The following is a 21778-nucleotide window of genomic DNA, read 5'->3' on the forward strand; positions in this document are numbered from 1 at the left end:
GCCACAATTACTGAGCCTGTGTGCCACAACTACTGAAGCCTGTGCGCCCAGAGCCCGTGCTCCACAAGAGAAGCCACAGCAATGAGAAGCCTACGCACCACAACAAAGAGTAGCCCCCACTCACCGCAACTAGAGAAAGACCGCGTGCAGCAACGAAGACACAACACATCCAAAAATAAATAAATTTTTTTAAAAAGATTAAAAAAATAATAAATAAATGTTCATAGAAAGTTCATTCATAATAGCCAAAACCTGGCAACAACCTTCCAATGAATCAGAATGGGTAAATGAACTGTGGTTCATCCATACCATGGCAGACTACTCAGTTATCAATGAACTAACAATTGATGGGGGCAATAACTTGAATGGCTCTCAAGGGAATTATGCTGAATAAAGAAAGCCAATGTCAAAAGGTTACATGATTCCACTTATATAACATTATTGAAATCACAAAATTATAGAGACGGAGAACAGATTAGTGGTTGCCAGGGGCTTGCCAGGGGGAGGTGGCTGTGCCTAAACAAGGGCACATGAGGGGCCCTTGTAAATGGGTCTGTTCCATATCTTGTCTAGGTGGCCATGCAAATCTATACATGTGATAAAATTACACAGAACTCAATACAAACACATGCACAGACACACAAATTAATGCATGTAAAACTAATGAAATCTGAGTAAAGTAAGTTGATGGTATCAATGTCAATTTCCTGGTTGTGTTACTGTGCAGTAGTAACAAGATATTATCATCTGGGAAACTGGATGAAGGGTGTATGAATCTCTCTGTATTATTTCTTACAATTGCATTATAAATCTACAATACCTCAAAGTGAAAAGTATGAAAAATTAAATAAATAAAAACCAAAATGCAGAGAAAAAAAAACCTGACTATGTTGATATGGGGCAGATTGCATTCAAAATGACATATCTGAAACAATTATGAATATTTTAACAATTAGAACTATTGATTGAGAACATGATCTAAGAATTCTGGTTTAGGTGATATGGTCCTATTGCATTATACAATTCAGTATCTATAAAGAATTTCAAAAGAGAAGCAAATTAACACTGTATTCAGAATCACTGCACGGTTGTGCAGACTGCTTACTGCACGAGAGCTCCATGCCAAGTGGCTAAATGGGGACTAAAATCCAGCCTGCACTCTGCTGCCCAATGTACTCACAGAACTATGTCTACATGCACCATGGCACACTTTGGGCTGGCAGTGACCAACTTGTTAAGTGAATGACTTTCTTTTAAACATAAGAGAAATAACATTTATTGAGTATCTATTCCTAGCACTTATATACACTCATTTTTAAATTTCTGCCTTTGCCTTTCAAAATAAGATCTGAACCCATATCTTAGTTCTGCTGTGCTGCTCGGGTATAGAGTATTCCTCAGGAGGCTTTGGTTCTGTCTCAAATCGTTTTTGAAACAAAGTGGTGTATAAATTAATACAAACCAAAATATGAATTACAGTGCAATATTGTACTGTGTTATGGTTTAATTAGTCATGGCATTATATATATGTATGTTTATGTGTGTGAAAACAGCTGCATTCCTTAATAAAAATACTGTTCTAAGAACTCATTTAAATCCTCACCACAACTCTTAGATAAAATTATGATCCCCAATTTACAGACGAGAAAACTAAGACATAGAGAGATTAAGTAATTTGACCAAGGTCACTTAGCTAAGTAAGCAAGTAAAAACTCTGGTATTCAAACCCATGCAGTTTGGATCCAAATCACTCTTAACCACTCACAATAATGCTCATAGTCACAATTCAATTTGGGACCTGAAAAAGTATGTCTAACAGAGGCACTTGATAAATACTTGTTAAATGAATGAATACTATGGCAGTAATTCTCAACCAAAGGTACACTCTCCCAACTCCCTAAAGAAGTTGCTCTCCTCTCCCAAGATTCTGGTATTATTCTCCACTATACAGTCATCCCTTGGTATCCACTGGGGATTGGTTCCAGGACCCCTGAGGATACCAAAATCCGAGGACGCTCAAGTCCCTTCTTCTAAAACATAGCTAAGTGTTTCCATACAACCTACTCGCACATCCTCCAGTATACTTTAAATCCTCTCTAGATTACTTATAATACCTAATACAATGTAAATGCTATGTAAGTGTTGTAAATACAATGTAAATGATCTGTAAATAGCTGCTGGAGTGCAGCAAATTCAATTTTTGCTATTTGGAACTTTTATTTTCCCCAAATATTTTTGATCCGAGGTTGGCTGAATCCATGAATACGGAACCCGCGGATACAAAGAGCCAACGGTATCATTATACTGCCACTTAATTAAGAATACAAACCAGGGCTTCCCTGGTGGCGCAGTGGTTGAGAATCTGCCTGCCAATGCAGGGGACACGGGTTCGAGCCCTGGTCTGGGAGGATCCCACATGCCGCGGAGCAACTGGGCCCGTGAGCCACAACTACTGAGCCTGCGCGTCTGGAGCCTGTGCTCCGCAACAAGAGAGGCCGCGATAGTGAGAGGCCCGCACACGGCGATGAAGAGTGGCCCCCGCTTGCCGCAACTGGAGAAAGCCCTCGCGCGGAAACGAAGACCCAACACAGCCAAAAATAAATATAAAAATAAATTTAAAAAAATAATAATAATAAAAACCAGGGACTTCCCTGGTGGCACAGTGGATAGGACTCCACGCTCCCAATGCAGGGGCCCCGGGTTCGATCTCTGGTCAGGGAACTAGATCCCACATGCATGCCACAACTAGGAGTTTGCATGCTACAACTAAGGAGCCCGTGTGCTGCGACTAAGGAGCTGGCGAGCTGCAACGAAGGAGCTGACAAGCCTCAACTAAGGAGCCCATGTGCCGCAACTAAGGAGCCAGCGAGCTGCAACTAAGGAGCCCGTGAGCCACAACTAAGACCCGGTGCAACCAAATAAATAAATAAATATTAAAAAAAAGAATAAAAACCATAGTAAGTCATAGCCTTCTATGGGCTATGAAGGCTATGACTAAGGGCTATTAAGTCTATCATAGACTTCTTTCCTCCTATAAAAATGAAGTAATCACAGCACATTGAGAGACATCTTCAAACCTTAAGATATTCTTTGTCATTTTGGTTTATATCGTTAGTTATTCAAGTATGACTTTACTGAAAAAAAACAGCCTTGTAGGGTGAGTAGTTTTGTCTTTGGGGGAGGGAGAGAGCACAGGAGGAATTGTATCAGGCTCAAACTGTTCCAAAAGGCAGATGTGATACTGAAACCACTGTTCATAAATGACTGAATTCTAAGTTATACTATCTTTCCTTAGAAATAGTAAAAATGAAAGAGGCTAAAAATTTTACAGATTAAAAATTAATCAAAAAGTATTATAATTCATAAACCTGTGTTAGATTAAAATATTAAATCGGGACTAACAAACAAAAATTCTAGGAATACTCCTGACTTAAAATAGCGCCATCACATTCCTAATGTTTATGAATGGCTGCCAAGACTTTGAAATAAAGTTTTAAATAAAAACCCCACCCTTTGGGACCAGTTTAATCTTTTGATAGGAAAAATTAACTATAAGCACACCACAAACTATATGTATACTAGATGGTCTCTAAAGCGCTAAAAATTCTACAATTTTCAGTGGAATCAGAAATGCTCTAAGAATCTCAGAACTTACCCAGTGCAATGGTTCCTGGGATGCTGACTAGAGGGCTCGTTGCAAGCTTATTAAAAAATATAAAAATAAAAACAAAAACAAAAAAAAGCAGATTATCAGGTCCATCCCAGTAGGTCTGGTATATTAACTTCGGTAGGAAATCGGGTTCTATTGAGACTAATAAGAATTATTGGCTCTCTTCCCAGAAAAATGCACATATATGCTCACAATTTTACATATGATACAATCCTCTGAAGACTATTCACAGACTTGTGAATTGAGGGACTCCAAGTTAAAAAATTAAAAGAATTTAGACCCAGAATGTTATAATTGTTCTCAAAGGGTAGTTAAATGGAAGAAGGAATAACCTTATTCCATATTCTACCAGAAGACACAACTGGGAGAAACTCATGAAGTTGCAGCTGAATTTAAGGCAACAATTAGAGGCAACAAATAATCTGACAGCTCTCTCCACAAATAGGCAGCCCATTAATTTAAGAGGTCAAAATAAGTAGACCTCTTTAAAATAGAGGTTAAAAAAAAAAGATAAGAGCTATTGTGGAAAGGATTCCCACACTGGCTGGAAGATACGGCAAGATGACTTCCAATGTCTTTTTCAATTTTAGTATTTTATGATTCTAAGGAATTTTAGAAGAGGGGAAAAGGGAAAAATAAAAAGTCAATCTTAAAACTTTTTTTTACTCCTTATAGGTTGTTTTCCATATTTAAGATTAAAAGAAAAAGTCTGCATTTGTGCTCTATGTTACCTGTGTCAATGTGCCTGTCTTCTTTTTTTTTAATTGAAGTATAGTTGATTTACAATGTTGTGTTAATGTGTGCCTGTCTTGAAATGTAAACCATAGCCAAAGGATCTGTTTTTCTTAATTCAATATTGCCTCCTTCCTTTTTATCTCAAGCAGAACTTCATTAACAAGCAAACAAAAAAAGCATATAGAATATATCCTACAACCCTAGAAAATAACCCAATCAGTTTTGTTACTAACAACTATGTATTTGAATCTTAATTATACTGAAATAAAAATTTATAGTAATAATTCACTCAAAGAGCCAGACTACATTATTTGACCTTTTCTTGCTCCTGGATTTCTTGTACTCTATAACTTGAGTTTCCAGAGAATAACCTCTCTCCCCAAAAACATCCCTGAGGGAGAAAAAAAAAAAAAAAGACTATATACTGGGTGAGTATAGATGTAGGAGATTAAATATGAAAAACAGATTTTTAAATCAATACATTTTGACAAAGCCTGCTGATCTAAAATTTTGCAACCTCCCTCCTTTAAGGAGCACCAAAGATGGGTAGCTCTTTAGAGGCACAGAGTCCACCCTATTTCTGCAAGTGAAACTGAGAAACTAAAGAGAAGGAAATCTGCAAATTCTAATAGTTAAATGACTGTATCCAGAAATGTCATTTATTACTTTTGCTATTCATTCTGTTCCTTGATTAAAACTAGAAAAGTGATCAGTTTTGAAAGTGAAGACACAGCTGTTCTATATGAACTCACTTTCCCTTCTCTCAGGTAGCCATTTTCTGTTGGCAACTGCAGTGTCTTCCAAAAAAAATACCTAGACTTGACCAAAGGCAATGAGAACTTGTGTTGGACTAAATCTGGCAAAAAGCAACAAAACATTCACTAAATAACAAATTTTTAATACCAGATATTTTAAGACCTGTTTTAAAAAGTCTAATATTAAGAAACAAGCTATCCTGAGAAACTGATAATAATCCTGTTATGTAAAAAGCAGAGAGCCAATAAGAACATCTTAAATGCAAAACCAAAAAATGCCAGATATGAATACAGCCAAAGTACACATGATTTCTAGTAAGACATTTGCATGAAGCATTATATTCAGAAATAACAGCTATTCTTTACTCAGAAACAAAAATTTCAAAAAATAACATTTCACAAGAACATTTGCATTGAAGCATTTTTTCTATAAGTGCACAGATCAGTTTTGGACTTAAAATCATAATTGAATAGAAGATTTTGATGTAGCTTTAAGAAGTTATTTCTCTCCCTGAATGGTTTTCTCAGTGTTTTCTTTTGTATATGCACGTTATTAAAGCTAAATACACTACCTCTTTCTAAGGTACAGAGTTCACATTATAAAATTCATATTCCTGCATCAAGTTTGTGTGTTTGTGTGTGTTTTAAGGAATTTATTCTATGTGACACCAAGATGTTTGCGGTTGGCTTTGGTTTGATCAATTACACATCTGATTCAAATTAACTGAGTTGACAGTTTGCTGATGAAACCATATGGCAAGAACTACTGTGGGTAAAAAGGGAAACAACTTTTTCAAAAAGCACCATTCAACTCCAATGACTATCTACCTCATTTTTTTTTTGGCTTAATTACTTCTAATTTCACTATCTAGTCTTATAGACAAACTCAATGATCACACTTTAGATAAAGCTTGGAGCAAATTCACTGACAGTATAGCATATATAAAAAGGAAGAGTATTAGATCGAGCTGAATTCTAAATGCAACAGGAAGCCACTAAGGATTCTGATCCTGGAAGCAATAATCATAGTTATGCTTTGGGAAGATTAATCTTCTTTCAGTATATAGAATGAAATAGGAAGACTGAGAATGACAAAAACATTACAGGTTTCCCGTTATCCTAAAGTAGAGTGTTCCTAATGAAACCTTTCCTAAGTCGAAATGGTGTAATGCGCAGAAGCAATTACCTTAATTACCTTTGTGCTAACCGATGCACAAAATAAACCCTGAAAAAGCACAGATGCTCGCAGAAACAGTGCAAAGCTATACGGCTTGATGCTGAGATGATGAGTAGTTCCCAGGCAAGGAGCTTGGCAAGGCCACTCATGCTGCTTGGGGTGCGCCCTGCCTCTATAACAGCTAGCTGCAAAACAAACGCTGAACCAATTTTTGCTTTTCACCTTTTTTTATAAAAGTGAAAATCCTCTTCAGATTTCTTTCAGTTAGTGAAAACAGATACCTTCTTAAAAATGAAGTGGCGTAAAGCAAACTTTGTAAAGCAGGGGATACCTGTATTATATTAATAATTTGAGGCAGTGAAGGCCTGAATTACAGCAGAACTGGGAAGGACAGGCAACAGAGATGAGGACAGCACAGTGGTTAAAAGCATGGACTTTGGAACCACACTGCTGTATCCAAATCCTGGCTCTGTCCCTTGCTAGCTATATGGCCTTGGACAATGTCTTATCCTCTGGGCCTCAGCTTCTTTCTCTATGAAAAGGGGACGATAACATTACCTACTCCTCATTAGGTTATGAATAATGTTTATAAAATGCTTAGCTAAGAATATTATTTGGGGATAAAACACAAGGACTTAAAGACTAGCTGGATGGGAAAGCTGAGTAAGATAAAGAGATAAACTATAAACGTGAGTTTTAAAATTCTGTAACTTGAAGAAAACTTTAAAAACACAGACACTAAAGGGTAAGTTGGCAATATTTATCACTATGCATTGCACAATGTTTTTAAAGAGTAAAAGACCAGAGACAATTTAAATATCTATCAATTGTGTGGCTGGCACCTTGCTGTACACCTGAAACTAACACATCATTGTAAATCAACTATACACCAATAAAAATTATTTTTTAAATTTGTGTGGCTGGTAAATTAGTGTACATCCATACAATGCAATACTTTCAGCCATTAAGAAAAATCAGATCAATCTAAATGCACTAATATAGAACAGTCCCCAGAATATATTTTCAGTAAAAAGAAAAAAAAGAAGAAAAAAGGGCAGGTGCAGAAAGAATATTTTATGTTCTACTCTAATTTGTTTAAAAATAACGTTAACATACACCTATATGCATATATATGCGAATTCTAATTCTGGAAAGATACACCAGAAACTAACAGATGATACCTCTGGGGAGAGACTAGAGAATCAAGGATCTAGGGAGAAAAGAGATTTTGTCTCCCTTGTATACTATTTGATTTATCATGTTTATGCAGTGTTTTTTAGTTTAAAAAAAAATAATGAAAAAAAAATGACAGGCAGGGAAGGTTGAGTTCAATAGTAAGAAATCATATTTACATATTTAAGTGAACATAAATTTATGTGTTCTACAAGTTTGCCCAGTATAGATTCTGGTAACAGTCTAATGATCTGGGGGTTCAAAACACTAAAGACTTTTTTAAAAAAAGATGGTCTTAAAAATAGCTCAGGGAGAATAAACAAAATGAACCTTAAAAAGTATCCAGGCTATTAAAAACTAGGCTGCATTTCAAAATTCTAAATTTATATGTCAGTTTGTGATTTGAAATTCTGAATATGGTTTCCCATGTTACATACAGTTAGTAAGTCCCGAGGCCACCCCACAAAAGCCTACTACACCCACAATGATAACTACAGTACTGCAGTGATAGCAGTAGAGAGTCCACCATTTTAGAACCTTATCTTACTCAAGTTCTCAGGCACATCTGACAAGGTGAGCTCTCCCTCCTTGAAACAATTTCTTCTCTTGGCCTTTGTGAAACCAAGCAGCCCTGCTTTTTCTCCTATTTTACTGACCTTCCTCACTTGCTTCTCCTTTCCTTCTCACCTTCAAGAGTCATAGTCTTCTGCCGCTATTTCTATTTAATCTTTCTTGGTGATCTCACCTAATTCAGTGACTTTAAATACCATCTGTATGCTAAGAATTCCAAACTTTATATCCTGAGCCTCCACCTCTCCCTTGAGTTTGATTTATATATGAAGACTGCCTCCCTATATCCTCTACTTGGAGGTCAAACAGGCATCTCAAGCTTAACACAGCGAAAACAGAACTCTTGATTGACCCCTCACAATCCTGCTTCTCTCAGTCTGCTCCATCACATTTAATGACACCATCATCCATCAAGTTGCTCAAGACAAAAACTTTGGAGTCATCCTGATTCCTCTCTTTCCTTCATATTTCACAGTAAATCCTGTTAATGCTACTTTCAAAATATATCTCATACTCAATGACTTCTCACCACCTATACCACTGTATCCTACTCCAAACCACCATCATCTTTTTAGGAGACTACTGCAATACTTTTCTAAATGGCCTTGATGCTTCACTTTTACCAATTCCCACAATCCATTCTCCACCCGGCAATTAGAGAGAGCTTTAAAACATGTAAATCACATCACATACTCCCCTGCTTAAAACTGTCCAATAGCTCCCCTTCTTAGAATAAAGAAAGGTCACAAATTCAGTTTTAGACATGATAAACTTGAGGGGTAAAAGCCATATAAGTGGAGACATGGAGAAAGCAAGTATTTGGCCCTCAAGAGAGATTTGGGCAGAAGTTACAAAGTGGCCTTGCTTATTAGCATATGAATGAAAAATGAAAACCATGGATTTGGAAGAGAATACCTAAAATAAGTGGAAAAAGAAGGGCAGAGGCAAGGGACCAAGACTTGAGAACTCCAATAACTTAAAGCTCTGGTAACAGAAGAAGGATCAACAAAGAAGACTAAGTATGAGAGGCCAGACACATAAAAAGAAAACCAGACCTGATGCCAAGGAAGCCAAGGAAAAAGGACGTTTCAAAATGAAGAGAGATCAGGTAAGATGGAGACTGAAAATCAACCACTTGATTTGACAATACATAAGTCATTTGCGACTTTAGCAAGAGCTACTTCAAAGACAATGAGGAGATATGGCAATGAAGACAGCAACTCTAGTCAATGCTTTCACGAACTTGATTATGAAAGAAAAGGGAGAGACCAGAGATATAAAGCTTGAGCAAGCTCAAATGCTATAGGGATGATTTAATGGAGAGAATGAGGTTGAAGACACAGATAAGTGACAAAAATGTAAATTTTCTGAAAAGGCAGGAAGGGATGGAATCAAGGCACAGATGGAAGGATGCAACAACTATTTCTGATAATACTAAACATAAAATTGTACTTGGAAAAAAAGTATTTGGAAAAACCACACAAAAATTGTATGTGCTAAATTCCTAGGTTAAAAAAGTGTATTTAGACTTATGTAATGTAAAATAATCTAAACTCAACTCTTTTGCATGAATAACTATAGACACTGACAATTACTAACTCATTCAATAAACATTTAGTAAAAGTCTGCTATAAGCGGGGCAGTGTTCTAGTCTCTGTGGAAGGTGACAGAGAATAAGACATTATTTTTGTCTTTAAGAAACCCATTGTTAGTAAGCAGATAAGTGTGAAAACAAATACTTGCAATTCAGTGTAATTACTGTGATCCTTTGTAAATAGAAAGGAAGGTGGTGACACAAAGAAGAGGCACAATAGCATGGACTGTGAAGTCTAACAGACGGGGTCTGAATCCTAACTCTGACATCTATTAGCTGTATAAACTTTGTGCAAGTTCTGTAGCTTCTCTCTAAGCCTCAGTTCCTCATCACAGAAGGGGATGAGAAAGTTAATTACCTCACAAAGTTATGAGGATTAAATAAATTAATACCTGCAAAACACCTTGAACAGAGGCAGACACACAGTAACTACTCAGTACAAGTAACTTATTTGTATCAAAAGAGAGAATAGAAAAAAAGCTGTATAAAGTATACTCGGGTGGGTCTTAGAAGACAGTAGGAGAATGGCAATCTAGGAAGAAAAACTGTTATGTGCAGAATCATGACACAGTGTGGTACTGCAGGAAACTGCAACTTAAAAAAAAAATTCTCTCCCAACCTAACTTCTTCCAAGAATTTAAGGCAACTAACGGCAAATAGATCTATAGCTGAAATATAAAATGAAAGACATAAATGGCGAGGCTGGAGAGGTAGAACAGGACAGACAGAAAAGTTAGAGTAAAGAGGAAAAACTGACACGACTTTATGACCAATTGGATAAGGGGTGAACAAAAGAAAGGAATCTAATGTGATTCTCAGATTTCTGGCTTGATTCACTAAACTGATGAGGTAGCCATTAAATTAGAATTAGGAGCATAAAGGGAAGAACAGGTTTGGCAGGAAAGATAATGAAATTGTTTTCAGACATGCTGAATTTAAGGCACTCATCAGTCACTTGGGTGGCAATGGCAAACAGGCTAGGAAAAGAGGTCTGGATTGGAGACAGATTTGGATGTTGTCAGGATAGTAATGATATCACCCAGGGGAAAACATAAGAATAAGGAGGGAAACAAACAAACTAACATATACTCTTGGATATCAATACTAAGGGGCAGATAAAGAAAAACTAATGAGAAATTCAAGCGATTAAAAAGGATAACTAAGAGCTCTTTAGTAACTAAGAGCTCTTTAGGAATACAGACTGTGTCTAGTTATGTATTCCCATGCTTTAGTACGGGAGGTAGTCAAAATCAAAATCTAGAGAAACTGGGTAGGATGAAGACTAAGAGATACTAATGGATTAAGGTAAGTTATTACCTTACCAAGAGCACTTGAGTAGAATGATGGAGGTAGAAGTGAGACTGCAATAGACTGAAGAGGAAAAAAAGAAATTAAACAAGAGAGTCTATTCTTTCTGAAAGCTTGGCTGTGAAGGAAAGAAGTAAAATAGCACATCAGCTAGAAAAAAGCCTAAAAGGTTATTAATATGATAAATTGAGAAGAAACAGATTCTACTTGATAAAATAACAGAAAACATAAATAAGTGTTTATGAGTAAAACATTTAAATATAGAACAGCTTTAGGAGAATCCCAAGTTGCTACTAGTAATATGTACTTACTTATATTGTATTAAATAAAACATAATTCACTGATAAAGAACTAAAAGGAAAGCAAAATATCAAAATGTTGACACAGTTGTCTTTATGTGGAATTACTATAGATGATTTTCCCCTTGTTTCAAGTTTTCAATATTTTCCAAATTTTAATAATGAGCTTGTATTCCTTTTTTTAAATCAAAGTATAGTTGATATACAATACTATATATTTTACAGATATACAATATAGTGATTCACAATTTTTAAAGATTATACTCCATTTATAATTATTATAAAATATTTGCTATATTCCCCATGTTGTACTATATATCCTTGTAGCTTATTTTCTACCGAATAGTTTCTTAATCTCCTACCCCTATGTTGCCCCTCCCCACTTCCTTCTCCTCACTGGTACCCACTAGTTTGTTCTCTGTATCTGTGTCTGCTTCTTTTTTTGCTTTATTCACTAGTTTGAGGTGTTTTTTTAGATTCCACATATAAGTGATATCATACAGTATTTGCCTTTCTCTGTCTGACTTATTTCACCTAGCACAGTGCCCTCCAAGTCCATCCATGTTGCTGCAAATGGTCAAATTTCATTCTTTTTTATGGCTAAGTAGTAATCCATTGTATATATAAGCCACAACTTCTTTATCCATTCATCTGTTGATGGACACTTGGGTTGTTTCCTTATCTTGGGTATTGTAAATAGTGCTGCTATGAGAGCTTGTATTCCTTTTATAGTGGTGGTGGTAGGAGGTGGAAGACAGTAAGCTTTACCAAAATTAATACTTCAGGGGCAGAAAAGACTTAAGTGATTCTAACTTGAGGAAGATAGATAATAGAGAAAGATGAAATATTAGCAGGCAGAGAGCAGAAAAGAAATGGAAGGAAAAAAATAAAACCAATGCAGAAATGAAATCTTCATTGTAAGTAGCACAAAGGAGTACAGACACTGCTGAAAACACAGTAAAGGACCTGGACAACAGAACTGAGAAAGGCAAGCAAGATATAACCTAAATGGGAAGGAAATCCAAAAAAGAGGGGATATATGTATAAGTATAGCCAATTCTCTTTGCTGTACAGTAGAAACTAACACAACATTGTAAAACAACTATACTCCAATAAAAAAATTTTTTTAAAATACTGTTTTCACCCCCCCCAAAAAAAGATATAAACAAACTCTGAAAACCATAAAACATTGTTGAAAGAATTAAAGAAGATCCAAATAAATGGAAAAACATCCCATGTTCAGGGATTAAAGGACTTAACATTATTAAGATGGTGGTATCTCCAAACTGATGTACAGATTCAACACAATCCCTATGAGAACCCCAGCTGAGTTCTTCATACAAATTGACAAGCTGATTCTCAAATTTATATGGAACTGCAAGGGACCCAAAATAGCCAAAACAAACCTGAAAAAGAATAAAGTAGCAGAGGGACTTCCCTGGTGGCGCAGTGGATAAGACTCTGCGTTCCCAATGCAGGGGGCTGGGGTTCAATCCCTGGTCAGGGAACTAGATCCCACATGCATGCTGCAACTAAGAATTCACATGCCACAACTAAGGAGCCAGCGAGCCACAACTAAGGAGCCAGCGAGCCGCAACTAAGCCCCGGTGCAACCAAATAAAAAATAAATAAATATTTTAAAAAAAAAAGAATAAAGTAGGAGAACTCACACTTTCTGGTTTCAAAACTTGTTCCAAAGCAACAGTAACAGAGGCAGTGTGGTACTGGCACATGGACAGATATTATAGATTAATGGAATCAAGAATCCAGAAATAAACTTATACGTGTTTAAAGTCAACTGATTTTCAACAAGAATGCCAAGACCATTCAATGGGGGAAAGAACAGTCTTTTCAACAATGGTGCTGGCACACAGGACAGTCAGTTAAGATAACCTTTACCACAAACCAAACATAAAAACTAACTCAAAATGAATCAAAACATAAATGTTAGAGCAAAACTTTAAAACTCTTAGAAAAAAACACAGGGGTGAGTTCATGACCCTGGATTTGGCAAAGGATTCTTAGATATGACACCAAAAGCAAGAGCAACAAAAGAAAAAAAATAAGATAAATTGGACTTCATCAAAGTTTAAAACTTTTATGCTTCAAAGAACACAATTAAGAAAGTGAAAAGACAACCACAGAACAGGAAATATATTTGCAAATCATATATCTGATAAGGGACTTGTACCTAAAATATACAAAGAGCTCTTACAATTCAATTATTATTGTCTTTATTAAGACAAATAATCCAATTAAAAATTAAGCAAAGGATCTAATAGACATTTCCCAAAGAAGACACACAATTAGTCAACAAGCACGTGAAAAGATACTCAATGTCAATCATACCTCAAAAAAAAAAAAAACCAGAAAGAAAGGAAGAAAGCAGGAAAAGAAAGAAAAGAAAAAGAAAAAGTGCTTGACATCATTAGACATCAGGGAAATGCAAATCAAAAACTACAATGGGATGCCACTTCATTCCCACTAGGATGACTGAAATCAAAAAGTCAGATAACAAGTGTTGACAAGGATGTGAAGAAACTGGAACCCTCTTATACCACTGGTAGGAATGTAAAATTCCAGCCACTTTGGAAAACAGTTTGACAGTCCCTGAAATGATTAAACATAGAGCACAGAGTTACGAAATGACCCAACAATTCTATACCTCGGTATATACCTAAGAGAAACGAAAATGTATGTCCACAGACAGATCTGTACACAAATGTTTACAGCAGCATTATTCATAATAGACAAAAAGCGAAAACAATCTATATTTCCATCAACGGATAAACAAAATGTGGTATATATCCATACAATGGAATATTATTTAACCAGAAAAAGGAATGAAGTACTGATACCTGCATCAAATGAATAAACTTGGAAAATAGTATGGAAAGGGAAAGAAGGCAGTCACAAAAGACTCTATGATTCCATTTATATGAAAAAGTCCCTAATAGGGAAATCTATACAGACAGTAGATTATGGTTGCTTAGAGCTGGGATAGTGGGTAGGGGAGGATGGGAATAGGAGGATAAGGAAGTGACAGCTTAAAGGACATGGGGCTTCTTCTTGAAGTGATGAAAATGTTCCAAAATTGACTGTGGTAATAATTCCACAAATCTGAATATACTAAAACCCACTGAACTGAACACTTTAAATGGTGAATTGTATAGTATGTGAAGTGTATCTCAATAAAGCTACTAAAACCACAGGAATGGAAATGTTAAAGTTTAAAAGGATTAACCACTATTGTGCCAAAGAAAATAAATAAATAATTGAACTGCAAAATATTTAGAAAATAACTACAAGAAGCCTACAACCTATAAGACACAACTCAAGTAGTATTCAGAAGAAAACTCATAATTTAAACACTTAGAAAGAATGAAAAGAACATTAAGCATCTAACATAAGAAGAGAGAAAAACAACCACAAAATAAACCAAAGGAAACCTAAAGGAAGGATTTAAAACATGAAAGAAAAAATTAATAAGTAAGAAAAAAGAGAAAAATAATAGAACTAATTTTTTTAAAAATCCAAGAGTGGGCTTCCCTGGTGGCACAGTGGTTAAGAATCCGCCTGCCAATGGCAGGAGACACGGGTTCGAGCCCCTGTCTGGGAAGATCCCACATGCCATGGAGCAACTAAGCCCGTGCACCACAACTACTGAGCCTGCGCTCTAGAGCTCGCAAGCCACAACTACTGAGCCCGCAAGCCACAGCTACTGAAGCCTGCACGCCTAAAGCCCGTGCTCCGCGACAAGAGAAGCCCCTGCAATGAGAAGCCCGTGCACCACAACCAAGAGTAGCCCCCGCTCACCGCAACTAGAGAAAGCCCATGCACAGCAACGAAGACCCAACACAGCCAAAAGTAAATAAATAAATAAATAAATAAATTTATTAAAAAAAAAAATCCAAGAGCTGGTTCTAAACACAAACAAACAAACAAAAAAAAAGGGCAAGGCCTCACATGTACAAAATAAGAAGTGATAATGAGTAAAGTGATAATGTAGTCACAGACACAGGAAATTTTTTTTTTAATCGTTAAAGAGTATCTTGCTCACTTCACACAAATGATTTTGAAAACTTAGATGAAACGGATTATTTTCTAGGATAATATAAGTTAGCAAATCTTCCTCTCAAAGATATAAATTATAAGCAGTCAAATTATCATAGAAGTAAAGAGATAATTGTCAAAGAGCTATTCTCCCCCCGAAATACTCAAGGTCCAAGTAATTTCACAGGCAATTCAACCAAATCTTTAACTTCAATGCCATTTAACTGGACAGGGAAAGAAAAAGAAAAAAGCATAGAAAAATAAAGAAAAGTTTGAAATTATTTTTATGAAAGTGGCATAATCTAACAAAGATAAAATACATAAAAGAAAACTACAAAGCAATTTAGCTTAAGAAGAATGATGCAAAATTTCTAGATAAAGTTTAGCAAATAGAACCCAACAGCACGTTTTAAAATAATAATACATAATAACAAAGTGAACTGATTCAGGAAAGCAAGGATGGTCCAGTAATAGTAAATCTATTAGTACAATTCACCACAATAGTAACCAAAGGAAAAAAATTACATAATTCCCACAGAGGCTAAATTTCACTTCCATATTTTAAAAAATCTTAATAAAATGGTAAGAGCTGACTACTTTAACATAATATGTGTACTTCAACCTAAAGTCAGGTCTAATCTTAATAGGAAAGCACTAAAAAAAACTCGAATTGATGTCAGGAATAAGGCAAAGATCCACTACTATCTTATCGTTTAATATTTTTGGAAAGTATGAGCCAAATCAATTTGACAAAAGAAAGAAATAAGTATAAAAACTGGAAAGGAGGAGATAAAATTATCTTTACTTGGTAATGATATGATTATTTAACTGCAAAACCCTAGAAAAAGAACTGGGAAACCATTACAGATAGTATGAGAATTCCAAAGGTGGCCAGGTACAAAATTAATACTCAGAAATTAATAGCACTACCATATTCAAACAACAAGATAAAAAATATAATAGCAATAGAAACCCCATTTACAATAGCAACAAAAAAGATAAAACACCAGGAATAAACATAAAAGAAATGTGAAAGGTCTACATGAAAAAAACTTTAAAATGTTATGAGGGCTACAAAAGAACTCTTGAACAACAAGAAATGAATGTACACCCTGTTCCTGAACAGCAGACTGAACCTCAAAAAGATGTCAATGATCTCTAAATCAATCTACAAATATAATGCAGTATCAATAAAAATACCAAAAGATGGGGAAGGGGAGCTCGATAAACTAATTCTAAGTTTTACAGAACAAGCAAAGAATATTCAGGAAAACTCCAAGAAGTAGAATGAGAGAGGACTATAATCAAAGAATGGGGTCACTAGGTATAAATAGGTAAACTGATCAATGAAACACAATAAAAAGTCCAGTAAGAATGCCAAATTATAAGTAGGAACTAAGCACACCTATAGATAATATTTCAATACTGTGATAACTGGGTAGCCACCTAGAAGAATAATAAATTCCTACCTGAATACTTTACATAACAAATTTTGTATGAATAACTTAACTTAAAAATAAATGATAGGGCTTCCCTGGTGGCGCAGTGGTTGAGAATCTGCCTGCCAATGCAGGGGACACGGGTTCAAGCCCTGGTCTGGGAAGATCCCACATGCCGCAGAGCGACTAGAACCGTGAGCCACAATTGCTGGAGCCTGTGCTCCGCAACAAGAGAGGCCGCGACAGTGAGAGGCCCGCACACCGCGATGAAGAGTGGTCCCCGCTTGCCACAACTAGAGAAAGCCCTCGCACAGAAACGAAGACCCAACACAGCCATAAATAAATAATTAATTAATTTTTTTTTAAAAAGATAAAATTACCAGAAAAAACACAAGAATTTTAATTTTAATTAGAAATAATATTGAAATAGGAAAGGCCTTTCTTATGACAAAAAAACCTAAAATCCAAAAAAAGATTAATAATTACAACTACAAAAAAACTTTAATTTCTGCTGAAAAAATATACCATAAACAAGGTTAAAAGCTAAATGAAACTGTGACAAATATCTGCAACACATAACCAAGGCAACTAATTTCCGTAAAACAGAGCTCCTATAAACAATTAAACATCCCAGTAGAAAAATGAACAAAAAATATAACCAGATGAATAAGAATGATAAACAGATGTTTTAAATAAAGGAAACAAATATGGCTGTATGGTTCTTATACCTATTGAAAAGATGAAGAAAAATATACCTTTTAAATTGGCAATGTAAAAAAAGTTTAATAACCCACTCCGTTACCAAAGGTATGGAAAGCCAGAACTCCAGCACCAGTAGTGGAACACAAACTGGTACAACATCTATGAAGGGCAATTTGACAATATCTATCAAAATTTAAATAGCACATATCCTTTGACCCACCAATTGTATGTCTAGCAATTTACTCTAAAGGGATATTAACTGTATCATCCTTTGCTTTAGCAAGACTGTAATCGTTTTAAATGCCCATCCAAACAAAGAAATGCTACCATTTTTCTCCCCTCCTAAACACACACACACACACACACACACACACACACACACACACACCTTTCTGAAAGATACACAAGAAATTAGTTGCTTCTAGGGAAGGAAGCCAATTAGCTTGGGTCAAAGGAAGAAGGAAAATCTGCCTTTTACCATTTGTACCATTTGTATCTTATATCATAAACATATATCACATTGAAAATTTTTAAGATTTTCAGTATTATTTTTACCTAGCTTTACCAATTGTTATATTTTCCCTCCTCTTTGTCAGTTTTCCAGTTCCTACATTAGCAACAGTGTTTAACTGTTTCCCCAAGCAACACATGGCATTTACTCAAATTCACACAGTTAAATCACAATAGTAATGTGGGTTCACTGTCCCCATGATCTCCTTGCCCCTGAGCTCTACACCTGCATACTTATTCTACAGAGAGCACTGTCCCTGTTCTTTACTGCATATACAGAGATTATGAGTTAGGAGAAATCCAGGACTAAGAAGCTATGAATTTCTTGGCCTGTGGGGCAAACACATAATCACTATTGTATTTTAGGAGACAGAAAAAAGGTAAGAAGCTGCTCAAACAAGGTTTCACGAAACATTACTTGTGCTGCCACCGTGGATGCAGTCTAGTCCACTATTTTTATGTTTAAGAAATTGATTGTATCCATTTTTCCAGAGTCAATGGGGCTACAGGGAATTGAACCACACTAACCAATCACATTCACAAGAACTTAACTGCTTACACATAATGCCAATGTATTAATTTAGAATTTAAGAATATATATGTATGTGTATGTATACATGTGTATATACATATATATATTTGATGCATATGTGTATATATATAAAGAGTAGCAAATCATGCATATCGAGGAATCACACACAAATGGTAATATATGCCCAAGGAGAGCCACATGATAGCATGAGTGTGTACAGGGAGGAGAACAAATAGAAGGTCAGAGAAGACTTCCCTGAAAAACACAGTGTGATCAAGCTGAGATCCAATGGGAAATAAGTTTAAAAAAAGAACAGAAGGAGGAGTAAGAGGGTTGCTGGATGATGGAATAGTAAGTACAATGGCACTGTGGCAGAAGGGAGCATGATCTAAGGAGGTAGAAAAAGATCAAAGAGCAAGACAACAAGATGTAGGGTTATCTGGAGAGCTAGAGAGGGGCCAGACCATGCGGTGGCTTTTAGGCCATGTTAAGGATTTTTGCCTCATCTTAAGAGCGATGAAAAGCTAGTAAAGGGTTGTAAGCTGAGATGAGAACAGACTTGTGCTTGCAAAAGATTAGTGTGCTGTACAAACTGGAGGGCAAGAGTAGAAGCAGGAAGACTGCTTAGAAAGCTGGTGCAGGAGACCTAAATCAGGGATGATGGCAGCAGGGACTGGAGTTATGGCACAAATAAAATAAATAGGACTTGGTGATTGATTACACCTGAAATGCAAGGAAGAGGAAACCCTTAAGGAGGATGCCCAAGTTTCAGGTTTGTATAACTGCAGGAATAAAGATGCTATCCCTGAAAGAGAGAACACTCCAAGACCAGGTTGTTTTGATTTTGTTGTTTTGTTTCTTTGGGGGCTAGAGAGACGGTAGATATGCAAAAAAGTAAGAAAGGGTTCTGAGTGCCCAGTATCTGAAAATCTTGCTAGAGAAGGATGAAAAGTGGAAAACGGGATTAGAATTCAAAGGTGGGAGAAAGTTAGCTCAAACTTATTATTTTTTAACCTCCATGGTCAGCCATAAAACAGGCCTAGAGATTTCTACCCCTCCCCATCACCTAAAATCTTTTTAAACATATCAAAATAAAATCTTTCAGTCAAGGGGAGAGGCAAGGCTTAAAATGCAATACTTGTAAAAATAAAGAATTGGTGTGAAAGAATTTCAAAGTATATACTGAAATATCAGATGTTCTTAATTCTGAGAGTGAAGAGAAGACAGAGGCTTCCTACTTGGGGAAGGAAGAATTAAGTGCCAGTCAAGGAGAAAAGAAAGCAGAAAAGAAGAGCTGATGGCCCCACTGCATGAATTTTCACAGTTTAAACACATTTATCTTTACCTCTGGACAAATGGGTGTTCTTGGCCTTGTGTGCTAAGAGAATGCAGAAATAGCTCCACACCTAACCCCCTTTTCAGAAATTATGGCCTCCACTGCCATCAGGTGGTGGCAGTGAGGAAGTGCACCAACCAGTTTCTTCGAGCCTGGGAATGCCTATATGAAGCCTATGGTATAATTAATCTAAGATCAAAGACCTAAGATTGCAGTAGAGGACAAACTAGTTATAGTCTTTGGTAACAGATTTATCTTCTAACCTGTCAATACACAAAAATGAAATATTTTGCTATTAATTTGGGGTAAGAAAAAAAGATTTCTCCTTTTTTTCTTTTTCATGTTAAAGAGCATATATTTAGCAATTTTAAGAATACCCAGTTTGATACTATCATCTCATACCCAACTTTTGGTGTATTATATATTTGACTAAAACTGCTTCACTGTTAATTTTAATGGCGCATATAAATGAATTCATGTGCATTTCTAGCATACATCAATAACCTTATCACAAACACAAGCAATTGTCTCATTGAATATGCAAAATTCCCTTTATCTTCAAATTAATCAAATAATTTTTGACTACTTAGAAGTACAAGGTATGGTAGTAAACACAATTCAAAAACCCTCATATTCTCAAAACTCATCAGCTAAACAAATATATCACTGATAAAATCAACTTCAATCTTATTCACAAAAAACATGGTGAAAGATTAACACACATTCTTGATAGTTCTTGTCATGGTAAAAATAAGCTTGCCCAATATAATATTTGACATTCTGGGCAGTACACCTTCATTCTACTATACTGAATATTCACTTACAAATGTAGTTCTTTAAATTTGCTGCACACACACATCGATTTGATTTGTCTGTCTTTCAAGGCATCTGAACACAAGGACACAAGGATAGGAAATTGTAGGCAAAAACGTGAAATTATCACATTGGGTACATTTTTCCAGTTCTCAATCAGCTGTTTTCATATGGTAGACACAGCATAATTTTGTCACTGAGTATATTCCTGATCTTCATTTTCTCCCGTTAAAATCCATACACACTATCTATTCTGTCTCTGTACCTTCCAGAATATTAATAATTCAACTAGTTTTCCCTAATTCTCTTGGTTCTGCTTCCCACCCACCTCCCACCCACCCCACTTCCTCCTCCTTTCTTGTTTCAGAATGCCTAACTCTTACACACTAGAGGTGGTTTTTTTACAAAAATCACTCTTTGGGATGCTCTTCCCTTTTCTCTCCTTAAAAATAATTTCCCACAGCTAGGCGCCAATGTCTTTCTTTTACAAGATCAAACTGCGGAAGAGGACGAGACTGGGAACCGAGTAAGCGAACATTTGAGAATGTCAATGAGACAGCGGCCTCTCCTTTGAAAAGAAAACACAACTCTCAGCACAGAGCTTTCAACAGAGCAAAAATACTTTTTTTTTCCCGCTGTGCTCCTGTTCCCTCCCCAACCTCAAAGACACCTTTCCTTTTCTCTAAGCCCCAGTCGCTTTGCTATGCGTGGGGCCTGCCTTTCCTCCTCCCAAGGAAAAGAAAGACAGGGAGAAAAGAAAAGGTAGCAGTCACCTTCCCGCCGCGCCCGCGAGCTGTCAGGACCGTGCCCTACGACTCACCTGGCAGGTGCGGCCGCCCGGAGAGTTGCACGAAGCGGTTGAGCTGGCCGGTCCCCCGACCCCCGCTGCCCCCACTGCCCCCGCCGGCCCCGCTACCTCCGCCGCCGCCGCCGCCACCGCCTGCGGCGCCTCCTCCCCTCCGGCGGTTCCTGTCCCAGCCCTGGGCGGCCGACATGACCCGCTAACAACGGCTGCAATCCGGTCGCGGCAGCCCGTGGCCCGGCGGCACTACCCGAGCCTCCTTCCTGGGCTCCTCAAGAGACCCGGGAGACAGGGGAAGGGGGAGCGCCCG

At 36.7% G+C, this 21778-nt stretch overlaps 1 protein-coding gene across 6 annotated transcripts in view; it reads right to left on the reverse strand.

Annotated features, from left to right (window-relative positions):
- Window positions 1–21778, reverse strand: part of KLHDC10 (kelch domain containing 10) — a 138309-nt gene extending 116531 nt beyond the window's left edge. For 2 of the 6 annotated variants that reach the window (XR_009504988.1, XM_059933396.1), the window contains exon 1: window positions 21583–21778. Coding sequence is in view for 5 of the 6 variants with exons in the window: in XM_059933396.1 (XP_059789379.1) it covers window positions 21583–21661 (79 nt within the window). In the remaining variant the exon portion in view is untranslated. Of the gene's footprint in view, window positions 1–21486 lie in introns of all 6 variants that reach the window. The other 4 variants (XM_059933392.1, XM_059933391.1, XM_059933394.1 and 1 more) reach the window with 3 other exon arrangements.

Source organism: Balaenoptera ricei, chromosome 9, assembly GCF_028023285.1.
Source record: "Balaenoptera ricei isolate mBalRic1 chromosome 9, mBalRic1.hap2, whole genome shotgun sequence".
NCBI lineage: Eukaryota > Metazoa > Chordata > Mammalia > Artiodactyla > Balaenopteridae > Balaenoptera > Balaenoptera ricei.